Source organism: Myiozetetes cayanensis, unplaced genomic scaffold, assembly GCF_022539395.1.
Source record: "Myiozetetes cayanensis isolate MyiCay16 unplaced genomic scaffold, myiCay2020 scf6-25, whole genome shotgun sequence".
Taxonomy (NCBI): Eukaryota; Metazoa; Chordata; class Aves; order Passeriformes; family Tyrannidae; genus Myiozetetes; species Myiozetetes cayanensis.
In genome coordinates, this window is record NW_026087853.1 from 36,740,450 (window position 1) to 36,761,270 (window position 20,821).

At 38.5% G+C, this 20,821-nt stretch overlaps 1 protein-coding gene across 7 annotated transcripts; it reads right to left on the reverse strand.

Moving 5' to 3' along the window:
- Positions 1-337: 337 nt before the first annotated feature.
- On the reverse strand, positions 338-13,168 carry LOC126651094 (carbohydrate sulfotransferase 8-like). Of its 7 annotated transcripts, XM_050336634.1 has the most exons (6): positions 12,973-13,168; positions 12,823-12,847; positions 6,488-6,598; positions 4,875-4,996; positions 3,471-3,618; positions 338-3,025 (listed from the first exon to the last, which is right to left on the reverse strand). In XM_050336634.1, the coding sequence occupies exons 5-6, from the start codon at positions 3,562-3,564 to the stop codon at positions 2,181-2,183; spliced, it is 939 nt and encodes a 312-aa protein (XP_050192591.1). In that variant the 5' UTR covers positions 3,565-3,618; positions 4,875-4,996; positions 6,488-6,598; positions 12,823-12,847; positions 12,973-13,168; the 3' UTR covers positions 338-2,180. The 7 variants fall into 7 exon arrangements, with proteins under 7 accessions (XP_050192591.1, XP_050192592.1, XP_050192594.1 ...); XM_050336635.1 differs by lacking the exon at positions 12,823-12,847; XM_050336637.1 differs by lacking the exon at positions 4,875-4,996.
- Between the last annotated feature and the right edge of the window lie 7,653 nt (positions 13,169-20,821).

The window sequence follows — 20,821 nt, forward strand, 5'->3', positions numbered from 1 at the left end:
CATTCCAGCTGGAGCACACATTAGCGTTTGCTAATTCTTTCTATTCTTTAGAAGTCCTGTGGGACAGATATTAATATAGCAATTATATTAATATAGCTATATATTATTATATTAAATATTATATTGATATTAATATACTATTGTATTAATAGATATTAATATAGATATTAATATAGCATATTAATATAGCATATTAATGTAGCAAAGCAGAGCCAAGTAGTTTTGTATTTATTGTTGTCTAATAGTGTGTGGCCTATGTTATGATTTGACAGAACAACTTTGAGATTGGTTTCTTTTTTAAACAGATGTTATTGAGAAAGATGAACAAATAGATTAATGTGTTAAGACACTACAGTTTATTAAGGTAATTAGCAATAAAACATAACAATGGTCATATCACAGGCATATAATAATAAATCAGAAGATGAATTATGGCACTCCCTACACCTTTAAATCCACCCCAGGATCCCTGAGCCTCACCACGCTGCCTACACCCTTGCTCCCAGCAGCAAGCACCCATTTTCCTCTCAGGAAAACATCACCTCAGAGTTAGCATTCAAAGGAAAGAAGTTCCACTGGAGGTTCTTCTCTGAGCAAAAGCCAGCAGGGAGCTCAACTTAGTTTAGAGCCTTGTTCTGGGCAGTGCATTTCTAGGGAAAACAGTACAGGAAATCTCTCTCCCAGGCCACAAAGAGACAGTCATGTTATAATTTTCATCATAATGTTTACAGGTGTCTTGCAGGTGTCTACAAGTGGGCTGACTAGGACAATGCCCAGAGCCAACATCAATTTTTATTACATTACAATATCAAGAAGGCATTTTTTTTTCTATTTTCCAACAGATATCAACCCATTATTCTCATTTTGTTACTGTTGATAATCCACAATTTATACCACTCTTGTATGTTGTTGTTTCCTAAAACTGTTGTTATATGTGCACACATGCACACACATGTCCTCTGCAGTTATTTTTTTGTTCAGAGCCACACCAGCATTACAGCAGCCAGTGATTCAAGGCAACATGCTACTTATAGTTTCCTATAGGCAAATGTCAAAACTCAAAGGCCCTTGTGAATAGCTACACAGATTTTTCTGCTTCAGTAGATACACTTTTGCTACTGACTAGCACTTGTGAAGAATGAATTAGCCATCAGTTTTCTGTCACCGCTGAGGGAAGAATATGTGATCCTGTGTGAAAGAGGAAATAAGAATAGAAAGCCACTCACATCTAACAGCAAGAAACTGGAGGGGGGTGTGAACACTAGAGTGCTGATAGCAAAGACACCTATCAAACTCTGTCAGTATAATTTCTTCAGAGTTTTCCTAGGCTGGCTGGTGGTTTCAGAAAACTAAAATATTTTTAGATATACTTACAGCTTCAGATAGAGCCCTGGAGGGCTCTACCATGTAGAAGTGAGTTACGAAGCAAATCTTATTCCCCTCTATCTCTGCATGATCTGTCAAACAAAGCAGGAGAAGCACGTAGCTGGAGATGGTTCTAATTCAGGAAAAAGAGAGAGAGTTCATCTTTCTGCATAGCCTTAACTTTGATGAGAGTAATTTCCAACTTCCTCTGCCTCAGCAAAACTAGAAAGTAAAAAAAAAAATCTACGTGAACTACAGGATTGCCAGGGTGTCATGACTAATCCAGTATCAGGGGATACTAGGGCTATGGGAACACCAAATATGGTGGTGGTGGGTGCAAGATCCAGAACCATGAATCATTCTTCATAAAATTGTTGGTCTTCTTACTTTGGATCTCTCCTTGTGCCAAGGCTCTTGCTGACAAAGAGGAGTTTGACTCTCAAGCAGATTATGTCTTATTTTCTATTAAAAAAATTAAAATAATTTGTATAAAAATGGTGTTCTAAAATATTCATTGTGAAACAACATCCTTCCCATGTCTCTTACAAATGGACCAAAATCTATCATTTTAAACATGAATCAAATGTATGCCACTAATGATCAACAGGAAGACAATAATTTCATAGGTAAAGTACTGTATGGTACAAGAGATCATGGCAGGGATTTTTTATAAGGGTGTTTAGGATGATACACCATATCTACAAACTCCAGGAAAATCTCAGCAGCAGTCAGTCATCAACCCACCTATCAAGCACCTTTGAGGACAAGTTCAGCCCATTTTTGTACAAAGGAAACTGTTCTTTGTTTAACCTACATTAGTCATTCAGGGAAAAATAATCCTCAAATTTCGTAGTATAGTTGAACAAAAAAAAATCCATTTGATACAATTTTTTGATCTTCTCAATTTGTTTTGAAGTCAATTGGCGGAGATACTCCAAGGTGATATCACCATTAGTTCGTTTCTCTGACCGGTATCTCTTCAGGCTGGGGTATTGCATGCTCTCTGGTGCTCCAATGACCTTCAGAACATGCTCAGAGTCTAATCCAAGAGTTTCATACTTACCCAGAACATCATAATCAATGTTGCAAGGATTGCAGAGCAGAAACATTGGTTTCCAGTGAATGTCAAGAGCATTTGGTGGTTTTGTTAAAATGAAGCTGACAAATTCCTGGAAACTCACTTTTTCAGAAGAATTTTTGTTTTTCCTGAACATTGTCCTAATCTCATTAGCAACAGCGATGCTGTAGAATGGCTCAGAGTGCAGAAGTTTGTCTCTATAAGCTGAAACCAGACGTTCCAAGGGATGTCTGGTGAACATCACTTTGGTGTAATTGCTTAGAAATTCCTTTTGTCTGGCAGGAGGATAAGACCCCAACCTTTTGATCGCTGACGTTTGGTGGATGTGGTTGTGCTCAATTTCGGAAGCTTCTGCATTCAAGTCTGATTGGAGAAGAAAAATAGTTCTCTTCCAGTTGGAGCAGCCTACCTTGGGCACCTCACAGTAGATAAATTTATGCTTGTGCTCCACAAAGAGCTGGTTTGCAACACCCAATGTGCTTTTTAATTTAGTAAGGTTGTTCTTCAGGCAGACAGAAGCCAGTGTGCTTTTGCGACCATTTTGAATTGCCACCCAATTTTCATCAGGATGGGGAAAAGCACCTGCAATCAAGGAAGAAATTTAAACTATTTCAGTGAAATAAGCTTATTTGAGTCTCTTTATTTGTGATAATCATAGCACTCAATCTATCACCCTGCTTACAAAAACTAAAGAAGATGCTAAAATCAATTTTTTGTTTACTGTCACTGGTCTCCACTATGGCAAACATGCAATAAACTATGCTATGCAGTGAAAAGTTTATTAAAATGAAAACTTTCAACATGTTAGCACTATTAGTCTAAGCAAGTCTGATGTTCTAACATCATGGTTTTGTAGTGTTCTTTCTCTCATACGTTGCTGAGATAGCTATCACAGTGACAGGGCCTTGGATATTTTCGTAGTATTGTTTGTCACTTAGGCTCCATAGTTACTTTCTAACACATTTGGCAAAGGTGTCCCTGCTTCTATAAAACATGAGGTCTTATTGTTGACAATTTCTTTACTCACCTGTTATGGGTTTTTGTCTCTTATAGAAAAATCCAAAAAGAAATATCCCAAATATAAAATTTGGGAGAAGGAAAACTAACACTTTCTGGTTCATATTATTTTCACAAGATGGAGTATGGTGTGATCTCTAAAGTGGAAATCTGTCTTTCTGTCAACAAGGAAAGATAATACAAGTTAGACTTCATATGACTGATATAACAAAGATAACGTAATTAATTTACAGATTTATGATAGCAGAAGGACCTTTAAAGCCTTATAAAAATAGGCTTTGTTAATAAGTAAAAATTCTCTTATGGAAGAGACTCACCACAATTACACTGTTAAATCAAACAGACAAATAATATGACTCTTTCATTATGTTCCAAAGTTCACCCCTTTCTCAGAACGATGGCATGTTTATGAGCAATTATTTCTCCCTTCTTCTCTTTTAAAGCTGTTGTTTAAAGCTGCCATGCAGACTCTCTATCCTTTCACACTGGGCAACAATATCTTCATTTAGGACTACAGAGTCATACTTTTCTTATAACCTTTAGAATCTGGGAATACAAAGTTCTCTATAACCTGTGACAGGCATCTCTGGAAAGCCCATGACACCTTCAGAATGAGTTTCTTTCCATCTATTTCCCTGAAGCTTTTGACTTTGTACAAATAAATCAATATTCACTGCAGGAGAAACTCTTCTCTATTCCTCCAGAGAATCCTAACAACAATGGATGAATTCTCCCATTCTATTTCTCCAAAGGCACTGCATCATATATATGTTTGTGCCATTGCTGCTGCAGCACAAGAGCCCCAAAATTATTCATATGACAGGAAACACACAGAAGCAGCAGAGAAAACTACAGAAAAGTTGGTTTTCTGCGTTCACAGATAAAAGAGAGAAGGCAAATGCAGTCCAATATGACATATTCCCTGTCCCGTAATCACTTATTCTGTCTCCTTGCACTTCATGAATAGAGACCTAAGTTCTCTGTGCAATCTTACTCCATTTCCCCCAGTAGAAAGCTCTTCATCATTGTGCTTTCATTTGAAGTTGCAAAATTAAGTGAGAAGCAATAACTGCTGGCAAATGTGACATTCTCTTTCTGTCCCACAAAGTCTGCACCATCAAAAAAAGCCAAGCAACACTGTCTTCATTTTTTTCTTTTCAATTTTTCACCCTGAATCTGCTGGCAATAAAAACATCCTTGCCTGGATTTCTCAAGGATGCAACTTAATTTTTTTCAAATTTTCATATTTTGTATTTTTTTTACAAGATACAATAGGATCATTTTGGAAGTTATTTGTGTGCCACCAGTGTGTCGATGTACATAAACCCCAGCTGCCATAAAGGCAACTGGATTCCTGTATGTTCTGAGACAGCAGAAGTGTCAGCACTACTTAAATTGCTGAAATTGTACTTACACACAAGGCTTCTTCTTTTCAGGGCTGACAGGTGATTATAACACACATCTGTACCAGAATATCTGCACTCATACAGTTACCAGCACTACTGATAACTAAATCTCTGTTAGTGTAGGCATGACCTGAGGAATGAAGGGGGATGAATGTTCATTATCTCTATATTAAAAATGTACTTGTATTTACATTAAACTGTTACAATACTCACTCAAATTAATGCAGTATTCTTACACGTAATGGTACTTGGCCAATATTGTTTCGTTTTCATGGTTGCGTAAGACCATTGTAAGGGCTGCAAGAAAAATTATGGGAAGATCTTCTTCCTTTAACCTTTTCTTCACTGCACATCAATTCTCACTTCACAGTGAGATCCATTGAGTGCTAATACATCAGGGGCTGTTTTCAAGGCCAGTTAAGTCAGTCACATTGTTCATTGACCTCATGAGATTGAATGTTTCCCTTTTGTTCTTTTTGAGAAGCATTTTAAAGACACAATTTCACACTGTATAGCAATTAAAATAAATATGACACCAAATAATTCTGTACAGGGACTCCTTGTTAGAGTATGCTTAGAAGAGATTGGGCTTCATTCACTTTAAATGCTATCACCTCAGAGAAGTAATTGTTATCATACCTGTTTCAGGAGTCAGAAAATGAACAGGATTAATTTTACCCTAATTAGATACTTGTATCATATGTATTTCCTAATTACACTACTGGTAGAGAATATAAGGTCTTCCATAAGACATATTTCACATTGAAACATGTCAATGAGTCACAAGAGGGAAATAGGAGAGACTTACTTCCTTGGGGGAAAGAAAGTGTTTAGGAGATTGTATTGGGTCTGGCTGAGCTGGAGTTCATTTCCCCACAGTAGCCCTCACAGTGCTGTGCTTTGCACTGGTAGCTAGAGGAGTGTTGATAACACACTGGCGTTTTGGCTACTGCTGAGCACAGCACCAACACTGTAACATTCCTTCCTCAGTGGAGGGCAAGATCCTGGGAGGGGACCCAAGTAGGCCAGCTGACCCAGACTGACTAAAGGGATATTCCAGACCATGTGACATCAGCCCAGATATAAAAGCTAAGGCACAGAACAGGAGAGGGGGCATTTGTTGTCTCCAATGGCTGCCGACTGAGGAACCATTACATGTGCTGAAGCCCTGCTGCTCGGGAGTGGCTGGACATCGCTGCTAACGCGAAGTAAAGAATAAATCGTGATATCTTTTTCTTCACTTCGCTTTTGCACACTCAAGCTTCTGCTTTACTTTTGCTTTAAATAAACTGCCTTATCCCAACCCACGAGTTGTTGTGGGTTTTTTTCCCCACCTTAGTCTCTCCCCTGTCTGGCTGGGAAGGAGAGTGATAGAGCTGAGTGGGCACCTGGTGTCCAGACAAGGTCAACCCATCACAGAGCTAGTTAAACTCCTCTTCTAAGACTTATGCGTATTTGTGGAAACAAAAGAATCTTTAACTTAATTCAGTATGGTCAGATCATAAGGAGCTCCAAGATGACAGGTGAAGTCTGTCTGGACTCCTTAGAAAACTTCAAATGCAGACTCATAATAAGAGTGCCCTGAACAGGTGAGGTCAGCATGCAAGTTCAGTAAAGCTACCTTATGGTGAAGTCCAAAGGCTTCTTCAGAAGATGTTTTCTGATGGGAGAATCCAGTGTGGAGTTCTGTGTAATGCAAGGTTTCCAATGATGAAAATCACCTAAGAGAAACCTGAGGAATAGGAGGAAAGAAATTTCTGAGCGCCATTTTGTCAGAAGAGGGACAAGTCACCTGGAAATTCAAAAGGAGGGTAAAAAATCCCAAACAAAAAGCACTTTTGTCAGTAGGTGTCAGTGTCAGTAAATCAGATTAACTCTTCCTTCAGCCTGTTATGTCTTTTCAAGATGCTTTTAATTGTATTTGCTATTTTAAATGTAATGATGTAATGCAAATTTCTATTTGTATTTTACCTCATCCTACCTTGAATTAAGTGTGATTTTAGGTAACTACAAGGCATTCCTAAGTCAAGGAGAGGTGAGTCTATTAATACAAAAACTCCATACTAAATAGACTAATTCTGCTGTAACCAAAGGGCAGCAGTATGGGCTTCCACAGGCAAAATGGAAAGACAGTACGCTAAGACTCAAAAAAACCCCAACAGAAACCTCTTCTAGTGGAAAGTAACAAAGCAAGGAGACAGGAATCTAACTGTCTCTTTGGAACTAACATAACCCCAGAGGAGAAAATGCTAAAAACTAAATATAAGGCCTTAATTTTCTTTGTTCTTGTTACACATAGTTGGGGTGGGGGGCAAGGGTAGATTATTGAAGAAGGAAATGCCAATCATCTCATGCACGTGCAAGATGGGGGAAAAGGCTTGAAGCCTGACTTCCAATTTTCTTTGCACTGCTGATAATTCGACCATCTCCCTCTACTATTCCATTGCTAATTTTCTTCCTAATATACATACTCCTTGTGACAAAACCAAAAAAATTGTATCCTGCTGTTCATATCTTTGTTCTCAAGTTTGCTGTCCATAAAATATTCTTTCCATCCTTCTGTTTACTTCAAGACATTCCTGACAAACCTCTGCTTTTAACTACTTTCAACATCTCCCTTTTCTATATGCTACACTGGCTATGGAGGAGTGGCTGGCAGCCTGCTTGCACATCCCCTGTATGTCAGGCTAGATGGTTTGACTCAGAAGAGCTATCTCAATTAGGATATTCTACTTTTCCAGGAGTCTCACAAAATGTGCTGGAGTTACTGGATATGTTTTTCTGTTACATTTCTTTCTCTTGGTTCATTTGTCTCATACTTGATTTACATTTGTAATACTAAACCTTCTGCAACAATCCCACACATCTGTTACTGGTCTGGATTTTACCTGTTTGACCTTATGTTGCTACATCACAACCACTCACCCAACCATCAGCTTTGGGTTTGTAATGCATTCCTTTTCCCCTGACCAAAACAAGGCCTGATACAGCACCTTCAGTACTATTTGAAATAGGAAATATTTAAACAGTGATAAGTGATAAAGTCATTTAATGATAAAGTCATGTGAGTACACATCTGAGCACTTCACACTCAGATTAAAATTCTTCCTTCTGCCATGAAGATTTACTCCTAGTGCAGGCACCAAAGGAATAGATTCCATTGCCTTGAACAGTTATCACTGGTACTTTGTTCTGTCTTTGACTTGCTGAAACAATGATTGATAATATAGCATTCTCTCATAATATAGCATTCCCTAATCGTTCTCCTGGAACTGCTGAACCATTGCAAGTGAAAAATCTGCAGTATTTAAAGAAATACTAAATAAATAAAAAAAACAGACTGAAAAAACAATATTTTGATACTTTTATAAACAATAAGAAGTATTATAGCTGGAAGTATTGCATATTATTAAGTCTTTCTGTATGACCCCTATTACCCAAGTACAGAAACATATGTACACACATGTGTGTACATATATATATACACAAGCATGTGTGGTTCAGAAACATTAATATCAGTTACACTGGCATATTATTTGCTCAAAGTAAACTAACTAAGTAGGTCGATAAGGTTTTAAAGTCTCCTGGTGATAAATTTACAAAGGTGTGTCTCAAACTAATTTTTCACAGACAGACCTTGGTCAGAGCTGAGCATGCGGGGTGATCCTCTGCACCCTACTTGATGATAAGTGGGACTTCCCAGATTAAAAGAATGAAATTACAACAATACTTATTTGTGTTCCTGATATATTTGAAGCCAGAAGTAAAAAAAAGGTACTAGTAGGGCAACTCAGTGGAAGGTAGGGAAAATGTCTGGAAATAGATAACATTCTCAGTTGCTGAGCCCCTTTCTGTACTTAAGCTCGGTTAATCCCTTCAAAAAGACAACTGTAAATACATACATACTGATATGTGTATGAGTACATAGAAGGTGAGGAGGGGATGACATGTAGAAACCTGTTGGGGAGCCCAGCTGGTTCTGGGCTCTCAGTAAACTGAGATACTGAAGATGGAGCTTCTTACACCTGGCAGAGGGTTAACCACGGACAGTAGGACTGTGACACAGTGGGTTTCCTGTGAGGAATGTCAGCCTATTGTGTTAGGACATGTGGCTGTATGTCCAATCATAAGTTGTTATGATAGTGGTAAACCAATGCTGTGTGTACATGTGTCACCCAGAACTGTATAAAGGTAGCTGTACTGTTGCAATAAAAAAGTTGCTGGTATCATGAAACCCATGTCGCCTCCCCGCCTCGACCGCGACAGAAACCCCCCAGGAGTAGCCATAATAAAGAATGACCAGGAAAAACAAGCTCTGCTGGATGCAGTTCTGCGTGTGCTGTTGTATCAGGGTGAATTACAAGAGCAAGACCCTTGCTCAACCAAATCTGCATCCCCCTTGTTTCTGTACGATTTGTGATGGATGGATAAGAGGGAGGAAGACCCCAGAAACTTAGCAGCCAGGCTGTCTTGGCCCATGAAGTAGAAAATCACGAATGGATTAGGAACCTCAAGCAGGTTGCAGACAGTCATGGGTTAGAAGAACCCTTGTCAACATTTTGTCAACAAGAGACAGGGTCTGACATCTCATTTGCAGTAAAGGCTAAAGGTGTTAGGTAAGAAAAGGTACAAGCTTAGACAACATATGAGCTAGGCTGGGGGCTACTGAGGAAAGGATTGACAAGGGTTTCCTATAGAAGACCACACTTAGAGCACTGAGGTGGGTACAAAGTCACAATTTCCCTTAGACAGCACAAGCTAAAACTCTTGTTCTGTGCAGTGGTCATCTCAGCCCTCCATTACTGCATCAGATTTCTTTCTGGTCTCAGCAACTATAGTGCTATCTTCCTCATTGCCATTGGTAATCTGCTTGCTATTCTTATTACACCATATCTTATGCCTGTCTTTTAGTTTCTTCTCTATTTCATTCCATGTCATCTCCTTGTCTTGCCTTCCAAGATTTTTCTTTATCTGTCATTTCTCATGCAGGGTTAAAAGCTCAACTTTACCTTCTCATCAGTCCTACTGCTAGTCCCTGCTACCATTAGCCCCTGTTAACAAACAAATAGCTCCTACTTTCTCCTCTGCTGCCCTTGTATTTTGGATGAAGTTTATGAAGCACTTCTAGAGCCATTACATTTTTCACCTAAAATCACCTAAAAGTCTTCCTTTTCAGGGATGCCAACACCAGTTAGGGTGCCAGTGTACTAAAACTGTTACCAACCAGCCCACAAAAGAGCAAGCCAAAGGAAGAGTCAATTTGGGTATGAAAAGAACGAAAGTGAGGAGAAAAAAAAGGGAAAAGGCAGCACAGAGTCTAACAGAAAAGCTCCCAGAGAGAGACAGGAAGCAGCAATCAGAGGAAAAGTAGCAGAGCTGGGGCCAAGAGAAATAGAAAGGCTGTGTAGTTAGCTCTGAAAACATTGTGGAAAAGGGAAGTTGAGATTTGGACTGAAAAAGACAAAAAGTATAATTCAGTGAAGTGAAGGTGGAGAAGAACAAATTCAAAGAAATGAGTATAGAAAGGAATATGCAAATTATCCAGTAAATTACCACAGTCGTTTAAAGAGGAATGAGATTATATACACTGCAGTCACTCCTACACTTGAACCCAATCCTTACTGTGTGATCAAACTTGTCTCTCTTTTTCTTCCTGTAGCTGTAGCCAGAAAGGCCATGGATTTTTGATTTCCTATATATACCAGTGATTTTGTGTCTGCTCCTTTACAGAAATAACCTACTTGCCTGAAACATCCTGACACTTACTGACAAACTGTGTGTAGACCTTCTTTTCTCTTCCTACATGAATCTAGGCCTATTTTTCCTTTCCTTTTTGCTCTCCACTGTATTACAGGGCAAGCTGTTCAGCAGAAGTTTAATGCTTAAAGTCTATTTTTATGAAACATGTGTTTACATCATGCTATGGCACATGCAGTATCAAACATCAATAAGTTTGGAGACAGTAGGATTAAAGTGGTGAGCTAAATCATACAACATAAGATGAAGTAGTGCTGGCTTTTTGCAAAAACAGTCTTGAAACTAAAGACCTAAAATTTCAACTATTTGATGTTTCAATACACTGTAAGTTCAAAGTAGTCTTACTGATTCAGTTACAGATAGAAATGCTCAAAAGATCTGCAAATCTGGTTTCCAGAGCCTGCTCAAGTTCCCAAAAAATGGAGAATGGACAGTCAATGAGTCTCTGAAAAGGTGGGTGCCCCACATGGGATTATTACAGCAAACAAAGAACACAATGACTCATCCTTCATACCATTCATGTGGTATCATAACAACATGCACAAAAATCATTCTTAGTGGTGAATCATTCAGCTCCCTTGACCAACCTTATGATATCCACTCTAATGGAATAACCCATGGTGGCAGCAGGTTGCTATCTCCTGAACAAACCCAGCATCAACAGTGACAAGACCCAGTATTACCTGCTGACACCAGCAAAACAGTGATATGTAGGATGCCATTCCTGACACTGAAGGAGAATGGTCCCTAGCACAGCTTGTCCTTGCCTCCCCTGCTCCCACGATCAGCATGGGCTGCCCAGAATCTTTCACTCCTGTTACCATCAATTCCACCTCCTTGCACTCCCCACCCCAGGAGCACTCCAACACTGTTTCACTCCTGCTGAACATATATTTGCTTGGGCACCAGAGCTCTTCCCTTAGCCCCTGTCTCAGCTGTGACTTCTTCTTTCCCAGTCCCTGCTTCCACTTCTCAGGCAAAATTTTAACCCAGTCTCCAGCAAATCCTCACCTCACTTCCAAAAGCCTTCCTCATATCATCCCCAGGCAGCTTGCCCAGCAAATCCTGTTTTCCAGCTTCCCAAACACCCATTAGATCTCACCCTGATTCTGCTGTTCAGTCTTCTTCATGCACAAGCCAGCTCCTTGCTGGCTCCTGCTGCCAGACTCCTCCCTTAGTCTCCTCAGTCAGCCTCACAGCCCCCTACACCAACCACGCTTCCGAGTCCAGCTCATCAGAACGGTCTCTCCTTCTACTTCCAAGCTTCCCACGCAGCCCCACTGCTTCTTGCTCTCACTTCTCCTCAGCTAGTCCCAGGCTCTGCACTTCAGATCCTATAGTTATTTTGGTATCTCCCAAACTAAACTGACACATTTTCCTTTTCTTTCCCTCCCACATCAATTTTCACACCACTCATGAAGGCACAGTTTCTTCCTGCTGATTTTGTTCTCTGAATCCGTTTTGCCAGTGATCCTCAACAATTTTTCCTCAAATGTCTTGCTCATGCTTGCCTTGTTATCTAAAAGGGATGGTTTACTCACTTGTGCAATCTCAGTCCAGTAGAAGTTTCACTGAGTATGTACAGGAGGAAGCCTCTTAACATCATTTTTCAAATGCTTATTTCAAAGCCTGTAACGTACCCGAACTTCTTAGAAGAAAGGTCACTGGAACCATTTAAGATGAGAAAAAAGAGGACATATTCCCTGTATAAAAGTCTATAATCTACTTCTGCTCAAAGGTTTTTAAAAATATCCCGAGGCAGATATCTAACCTGAAAAAATTCTGCTGAAATGTTTGAAATTTGACAAAATCCTATATAGCTGCAAACTGTATGGACATTAGAAGAGTCAAGATGCATATCACTCTTAACAAAGCCAGAAACTGAATGAAAGCCTTTGTCACTTCATTTCAGGCACCAGAATCCCTGTAGCATCAACTTCTTAACTTATGAAAGATATTGCAGTGAATAATAGACTGCCAAAAAATCCTATATAGATTCATTTCATCATGGTGTTATTTCAAAAGCTAAACAGTGTCTCCGTTTATTTCTTGAAAGATTTGATGACAATTTCTTAGAATATAAATAAAAAAACCTCCCAGCAATCAGCTCTGACAAAGAAATCTCTCTTTGCAGAGATTCGCCTACACTTAGAAAATCACAGTGACATGAAAAGCTACTAACAATCCAATTTTACTCACCAATCAGTGGAGATTTCCCATTCCTCTGAGTGACGGTAAATAGGAAATAAAGATTCAGACAAGGAAAGATCAATCCAGAGAGACACATTATTTTAATTTTATGCATAGGTCTGCAAAGGAAATAGGGGAAAGGCTTTGTCTTCTCCTTACCTGGACTTCAAGGCTGGGCACAGATGCTTTCACAGGAGAGCATCTGAAACATTCTGTACACATAATATTTGTCTTGGTTTTGATTAAATGCCCAAGAAAAAGGTGCCAGTGTTTTCCTGTGAGTGTTTAGGTGAGCATCTCCAGTGGCACGTTACAAACCAATGTGCTGTGTCTGTCTCTAGGTATAACGAGCAGCGTTTAACCACTCCCTGCGTATGGTCTACAGCAGCTGTTAGAGCCTGCCAAGTGCTTCAAGAGCAGCCTGCCAACAGGCTGCCTTGCTAAGCAACCAAGAAAGAGGATGGTCGGGAATACGAGGGCGAAGGTAACTTGTTTGAGGGTAACTGTGATAATATATACTATTTTTATAGATGAAAAGCAAGAGGCAAGATGAATTCAAACCCAGCGGACTCTATACAAGAAGGCTCCACTGAACCCTGGGAAGTGGAAGGTAAGTTCTCATGGGAAAAATGGCTAAAGCAGAAGGAATTCAGTAGAGCTGGCAGTTCCCTAAAGAAATTATGTTTACGGTACAAACACAAACAATTCCACACATTCGGAGGACAGGAAGTATAGTCAGAGATCAACTTGGCTAAGCAGCACTGCCTTCAATGACCAAAAACACAAGAAAGAAATGTACAGAAAGTGGAAATCAGGTCAAACTCCTAAGGACAAGTATGTAAGAATAACATAAGATGCTGAAACAAAGTCATAAAGGGTAAAGCACAGATTTAACTGCAAAAAACCAACGAATATGAGAAATAGCAAGAAAACTAATCTGGCAGGAAAAGAAAAACCTAGTGATAGGTCACTTACAGAAGGCTGCAGTTTTCCTTAACTCTTCACAAAAGGATGAACTGTAATTACATGACTAATAAGTAAATTCTGTAAGGAAGAATCTATCTAAAATAGGAAAGAACAGAACTGAAAATAATTTGAAAATACTGCAGTTCACCTCATCCTCAAGTATATCTCTACAGCCTCTCTCCAGAACTCTCTAGTAAGTGCAATAAGTCTCCCTTGACTGAGATAGGAGCTTACTCCTCTGCACAGGTATAGGCAGCTAAAAAGGTGAAATGAGCTCTATACATGGTGAGAAATGCACATTAGGATACCTTGTGATGGAGAGAAACAAGCTCAGATCTGTTAGCTGCATCCGAAAACTCTCAGAAGTTGTGTGAGAAATGTGTGAGGAGGAGAACACAGCAGTCACCTTAAAAAAGTCAAGGAATGAGGAAGAGACCAATTCTGGAAAAAAACTACAATAAATGAAGATATCAAGTATTCATAAGAGGTTGGAGGTAGTTAAAAAAGTTATATAACTTTTTTTTTTTTGCATGTTTGCTATTAATTTCTGTAACAGGGCAACAAGTGTTACAAATAGAGAAGCAGCAGGTCAAATATGGTTTAATTTTAATAACGTTATTGACATTATAATAATGACTCATAACATTTTCAAAAGTCAGTTAAAGTGAAGCTACTTCTGCAAGAGTGCAAAGCTACCTGGGGAAAAAAAAAAGGAAACTGAAACCGAAACCAACCAAAACCAACACCAAAACTGCAGACTAAGATTACTTTTTAATCATTTACTATTAAATTCAAAAACCATAATCAGTGAGATTCTAGCTGGATCTGTTTTGGGCCAAGTACTGTGTAAGGTCAGTAATGACTTAGACAAAGGAATGATCCTTCAACATTGTTCAACAACAAGCCCACGTAGAATTCAACTTAACTGCATGATACACTGAATTCAGAATGCTCTTGACAAATACAAAAAATTATCTGTAGGAGAAAACACATCACAATGCACTTGTATTTACAAGTGTGAGGTTCTAAGGGGGAATAATAGTTCATAAAAATGTGGCAGCCATTCTGCCAAGAAGGGGTAAGAGGGGCAGCAGTCAATCAGAAGCTATTCATGAATGAGTATTGTTACACCAGATATGTACAAAAATGCAAACTGTATATTAGGAACATAAACTGATTTGCTTGTATGACACATTGAAGAATACCTCCTATTATATTTCTGTCTAGCACAGCAACCAGTAGCACTATGTCCTGTTCAAGCAAAACTGTTCCAAGAGAAGGCAGACCAACTGGAAAAAGTCCAGAGAAGAGCAGAGAAAATGCTCAGTTTTTTTGGTGGGAAAAAAAAACCCAAACAAACAAGGAAAAACACTGAAAGGATTGGGCTGCTCAGTCCAAAGAAGAGAAGGACAACTAAATACATGCAAATAGTCACCTATATAAGTTACCTATGAAGAGGTAAGGAGGGATCACATTTTCTATATGGAGTGGATAAAGTGATAGATTCGAACTATGACACTGAAGGTTATATAATTATTAAGAAAATCTTACTAACAATGAAGACAACTAGATACTTTTTCATTTCTGAGGTATAAGTGATTCTCCCTTGGAGCTTCAGAATATACAAGATGAGGTCTTGAGGTCTTTTCCAGTCTCCTTTTCTGTATGTCTGTGCTTCATCCTGTTGTATGAGTTAGAAGCCCCATCTTAACTCTCTAGAGAAATTACATTTATCAAAGTTTTCACGCAAAGTTATACAAAGCCAGACTATTGTTTCAATATAGTGTCTCAGAACCAATGAAGACACTACAGGGCTTAATATAGCCCAGGTTGGCACTATGTCACTCTTTTTCTAGTGTAAGTCTCATTAAGTCTTAAAAGAAATGTGAAGAGTTTTGGCAAAAGGACCGCTATCTTCCAGAGATAGTGTATCTGATATATTTGACAGTTGTGTGCTGCTCCTTCAAATGTCAGAAATGTGTTCTTTCCTCAGGATTCCTATGGAGTCTGCTAGAGAATTCTTCTTATCTGCTGAAGCCTGCCCTTCTGGTGAGCTACTCCACAAACTGGTAATAAGACATAGAGTTCATTTGCCTCGGGGGGCACTTATGATGAGAGATAAGAGATTGCCAGTGAATAGCAGTATTGGACATTATTATGTTCTTATAAGGCTTCAAAGATGAGAGAAGTTAATTTAAACCCTGTTAATTAGTAGCAACAGTATCTAAAACTAAGTAATAAGTAAGATAAACTGCAGTTTTCTCACACTTTCTACTCTTCCAAAGCAAAAGAAGCAATTGCAGCATCTGGATTTAGGATAACTAATGTAGCTTTGGAAAAGTATGTATGCATGAAGCTTTGTAATGATATCCTCTGGCAAGATTATCACTTTTTAAATTACTGATTCTTCATTGATTTTTTTCTCCCCACAGATCCTACTTCAGCTGGAATATAGTAATAAAATAAAATATGGCTTTTACTGGACCTTTTAACAGTTATTTAAGAAACAGGACATGTTATCATGCTGTGTAACCATAATATGGATTGTACAAACATAACTAACCAAATATACGACCAGCTGTGAGCCAGGGCTCACTCACCTTAATAGAATTAGGAACTTCTATAGAAATGAAAAAGAGGATGGCAGAAGCACTTTGTACAGTCACAGTTCAATGTCACTTATCTCTTGGCACCTATCTCTTGCTTTGTCCACAGAACACAGGGATAACTAAATGTATAAAGTATGCCTCTGTTTAACATTTATGTGCTTACACAGAAAATCTGACAATATTGTTCACAAAAATTTCTAACTAGTGAAGCACTCCTAGTACATGTGAAGCCTGAAGGGAAAAAAACCCAAAACAATCCTTTTCAATATTCTTTGTTTCAAATTTGTTTCAAAGATACTAAAACTATTAGTATCTTTCAAAAGATAAAAATTTAAAAAATATTAAAGCAGAGTGTGAAATAGAAGTAGAAGCAAGTAATTAATTTGTATTGTCAACTGGCATCGCCCATTCAAATGCTGAAAGAACTGAAAAAGAGGCAGCTTACTGCTTCCAAAATAGTGTAGGAGAACTCATCCTACAGGTAAAAGTGCTCAGAAGTTTAGAAGTTTTAGCATAGAAAGGTTTCCCAAACAGCTTTAGGTTCTGACACTTAAAAATGCAAAAGGAAAGAGTATTCTGGAAGTAATCTCAAAAACTAAATGACAAGAAAGACTAAAAGAAACTCGTGTGCACTTTTTTATTTTCTGTATGCTTTCATGAATAAGAGTCCTTGCACTAGTATAAAAATAGGTTAATACATCACACTAGTAGATAAAAATGTTCAGAAGTTTGAAAGGGCAAAAATTCTTGTGCCTTAAGAGGCTTTTCTAGGATTTTGCAGCTAAGAGTTTTAGATATCAAAGAAGAAGCTTAAGACATTAAATAAGATTGTGTTCTGGCTTTTAACTGAAACAGACAGGAAAAAATACAGAAAATGTAGAAGGTAATATCCCCTGAAGTTCAAATTAGTCTACAAATAACATCCACATTTCTTCCTTTAACTACTATTATCTAAAAAATGTTTAGCTTTTTATGTGATTTGTGCATCTCCTTTACACTGATAACTACACAAACATTTCCCAGATAATAGGACTTAGACACTGGATATCTAACTTAAATTCTGTGCATTTATTACTTTTTCACTGCAATTAAGGCAATATAATAAAAAAACTAACAAACCACATCAAAACATTAACAATTGCAAAACAAGTTCTGCATCTGAAGAGATCAGTTGGAAAGCCAGTTGCCCTTGACATCACTAAAGCCAGAACTCAATATCTTTTAAAACAAAAATAGAAAATACAAAAGCTTTGATTTGCTAGCAAAACACCTAAAAGATTTTTTAAAAAAATCATACTAATATTCTAAAAGGAATAGATAAAAAAGAAGTACCTCTACAACGTTTTCTGTCTCTGAAGCTTCCTGTCTGGATACAGCCTTGCACAACTCTGCCTGAAGTTTGCTTTCTGTTTACTTAATGCCTTAGCTCAAATAAAAAGAAGGTGTATCCTTGAATACTATACGTACAGCATGACACATTGTGGTCTTTCTTCAGCAAGAGAGCTTGAATTGTTTTCTTAGAAATATTAGACCCTAGAAAAAATAAGAGAAAATACTTGGGCTGAGTGACCTTTACCACCATTTTTAACATTTTCTTTGATTTTACATATATTCCTATTCCTGTACTATGCAACCTTTAAATCTCTACTTCAAAAAGGGTCTGATTCAAAGCTCCCAGAAATCAGTCTGAGATATTTCAGACACTGATGTCAAATACAGTAATTTCTACCTATTCTGGAGTGGTTTGCAATCTTTTTATCTTCTAGCCTGTTTGGGTGCCAAGAGCTGTTTGGTGACCCAAGGATGGACAAAAGTACATATGTGAAGTATTCAGAGAGTATGACAGTGCAAGCATTGGATTCATCCTGAGGTTGACATTGGTAGAACGATTGAAGAAGATGGGAAAAGGAATTAAATACCTTAATAGTATGCATTTGGAAACCTTTTTCCAATATCTGTCCTTAGTTCTCTTGCAACTCACTGATGATATAATGAAATATCCCCTGCCAAGGAGATGTCTAGAGCTCCTGTCATCCAAAGGGACTTGACAGGCTTGAAAGGTGGGCCCATGAAAATGTCACAAAGTTCACAAGGTCAAGTGTAAGGTCCTGCACTTTGTTTGTGGTAATCCCAACCACAAATACAGGCTGGGCAGAGAATAACTGAGAGCATCCCTGAGGATGGTTTGGGGGTGTTATTGGATAAGAAGCTGGACATGAGCTGTCAGTGTGCGCTCACAGCCCAGAGAGCCAACCATGTCCTGGGCTGCACAAACAGCAGTGTGGTCAACAGGTCGAGGGAGGGGATTCTGCCCCTCTGCTCTGCTCTAGTGAGGCCCCACCTACACCTACAGTACTGCACCCAACTCCAGAGACCCCAACATAGAAACGATATCAACCTGTTCAAGCAAGTCTAGAGGAGGGTCACAAAGATGACCAGAGAGCTGGAGCACCGCTCCTGTGAAGACAGGCTGAGAGAGTTGGGGTTGTTTGGCCTGGAGAAGGGAAGGCTCTGGGGAGACCTAGTGCAACCTTCAGTACCTAAAGGGGCCTTATAAGAAAGATAGGGACAAACTTTTTAATAGGGCCTGTAGTGATAGGACTAGGAGCAGGAAGGGGATTGGAGGAGGTAAGCTGGGCTTTGAGCCTGACCCATTACCTGCTGACTCTAACAGGAACTTGAGCTCATGAAAGTTTTAGGTCTAATTTGGGACATGGTAGCACCCTGTAGTTCTGCATCAGCAGCTCTGCCTAGGCTTGTCCTTCATTTCATTTCACACCCTCATTCGTACCTCAAAAATGAGACTCTGCAGTCTACAATAAAGTTGGGTGTTTAGTTTGGGAGATGAAAATCAGACTGCATCACTAGACCACTGTAACTGCCTAAAGTTGTGTATTACTAGTACTCACCTATGCAAAGAGAAGAGCAACACTCTAAGAACTAAGTCCACAGCATGAGCCTGATTTCTTCAATTTCTGTAAAACCTAGAAGTGATATGTTTTCCATTAAAATATACAGAAGTGCAAGTGACTTTCTTGATAAAGTTGCTGATTCTGTGCTTACTAGCAGGAATAGCACTATGTTACCTACTCTGCATTTGAACAAAAAGGAGGAAAACCCACAGAAGTTCACTAGAAGTTTCTCCCCAGTACAGTTGCTTATTGTCTGTGACTTATTAATACTTGGGTGAATGATGGACTTCATTGACTTTATTAGCCAATCACAATTTATAAGATTATAAGGTTGAATAATTTGCAGACAATTTTTTGTACTGTACCCTGAGGCAGAGCCACAACTTATCAGCTGAAACCACAAGTGCTTCAGTTATACTTTATCTATATATCTTTAGAAGTTAAATAAAAACAACTGTGACAAAAGTATTATATACAGGCAATAATTTTCACTTATGACAGTTTTTAAGAGAGTAATATCTAGAGAAGAATCAGAATATCACAGTTCTTGCTTGCATGTATAACAGTAACACAATCCCCACCCAGGAGGCCTAAACTACAAAGGAGTACTGCTGATTAAAAAAAACTAATATTGTTGGAATTTGCTCATTATTAGGGAGCAGAAGCCTCCAACACATCAAGGTAAGTGACTTTGGTATTAGAAGGGGGATTTTCTTCCTTTACTTTTACTCTCATATTTTTATTAAAGCATGTGGCAATATATTGATGGTAGAGGAAATAAATAAATAGATCACTGAAAGGTGGTTAACATGCTTATGTTTCCAGATGTAAGGAGATCAGCAAATACTGACATTGAATAACATGGTACAAACTGAAGAGAATCTTTCAATATCAGTATTTTAAAAAACTCTCCATGTCCCATGGCTCCTGCAAAGTCCTGCTTGCCACATATACAATTCTTGAAGAGTACAGTTGAAAATTTCCCTTACTAAGAGACATAATTTCCCTTTCTAAGAAAGTCTTTTAAAGACTTTCTTAGAGACATATACAGCATGCAAATATCAATGTATTTTCATGAAGTCCCATGATCAGAAAAACATTGATCCCTTTCTGGTTCACATCACAGATTTATGAGAGCTTCTTAGTGAAACTACTGAGAGCTTTAGTTTGGAAAAAATATTCCTAGATGTAATGGGGCAAAGGACTCTGGTTACCTAGGCTAGTCTCTTACAGAATTCATGTTTGATTTAGTTACTGTTTGAAACTAGTGATAAAGATCTGCGCTAAAACATACTTCTCCAAAAATCACCCAACCTGGACTAAGATGCTTTTAATGATAATGAATCCATCCTCCCTTCTTCTATCTTAATTCATTACCATTCAAGTTTTCCTAATAAAAGTTTTCACCTGTTTCCCAGCTTGATTTTGACAAAACTAGGTCACTAGCCCCAGAATCTTGTTAAACATTTCTCCAGAAGAGTGAACAGGCTTCTACCATCAAACTTTGGTCTGCAAAGTAAA

What these genes read in the sequence shown, in the direction of transcription:
- LOC126651094 (XM_050336635.1), bottom strand. Translation starts at nt 3,564, where the DNA reads ATGAACCAGAAAGTGTTAGTTTTCCTTCTCCCAAATTTTATATTTGGG. An exon ending in GAGACAAAAACCCATAACAG is followed by an intron (nt 3,026 to 3,470) that starts GTGAGTAAAGAA and finishes CCTTGATTGCAG; the next exon opens with GTGCTTTTCCCCATCCTGAT.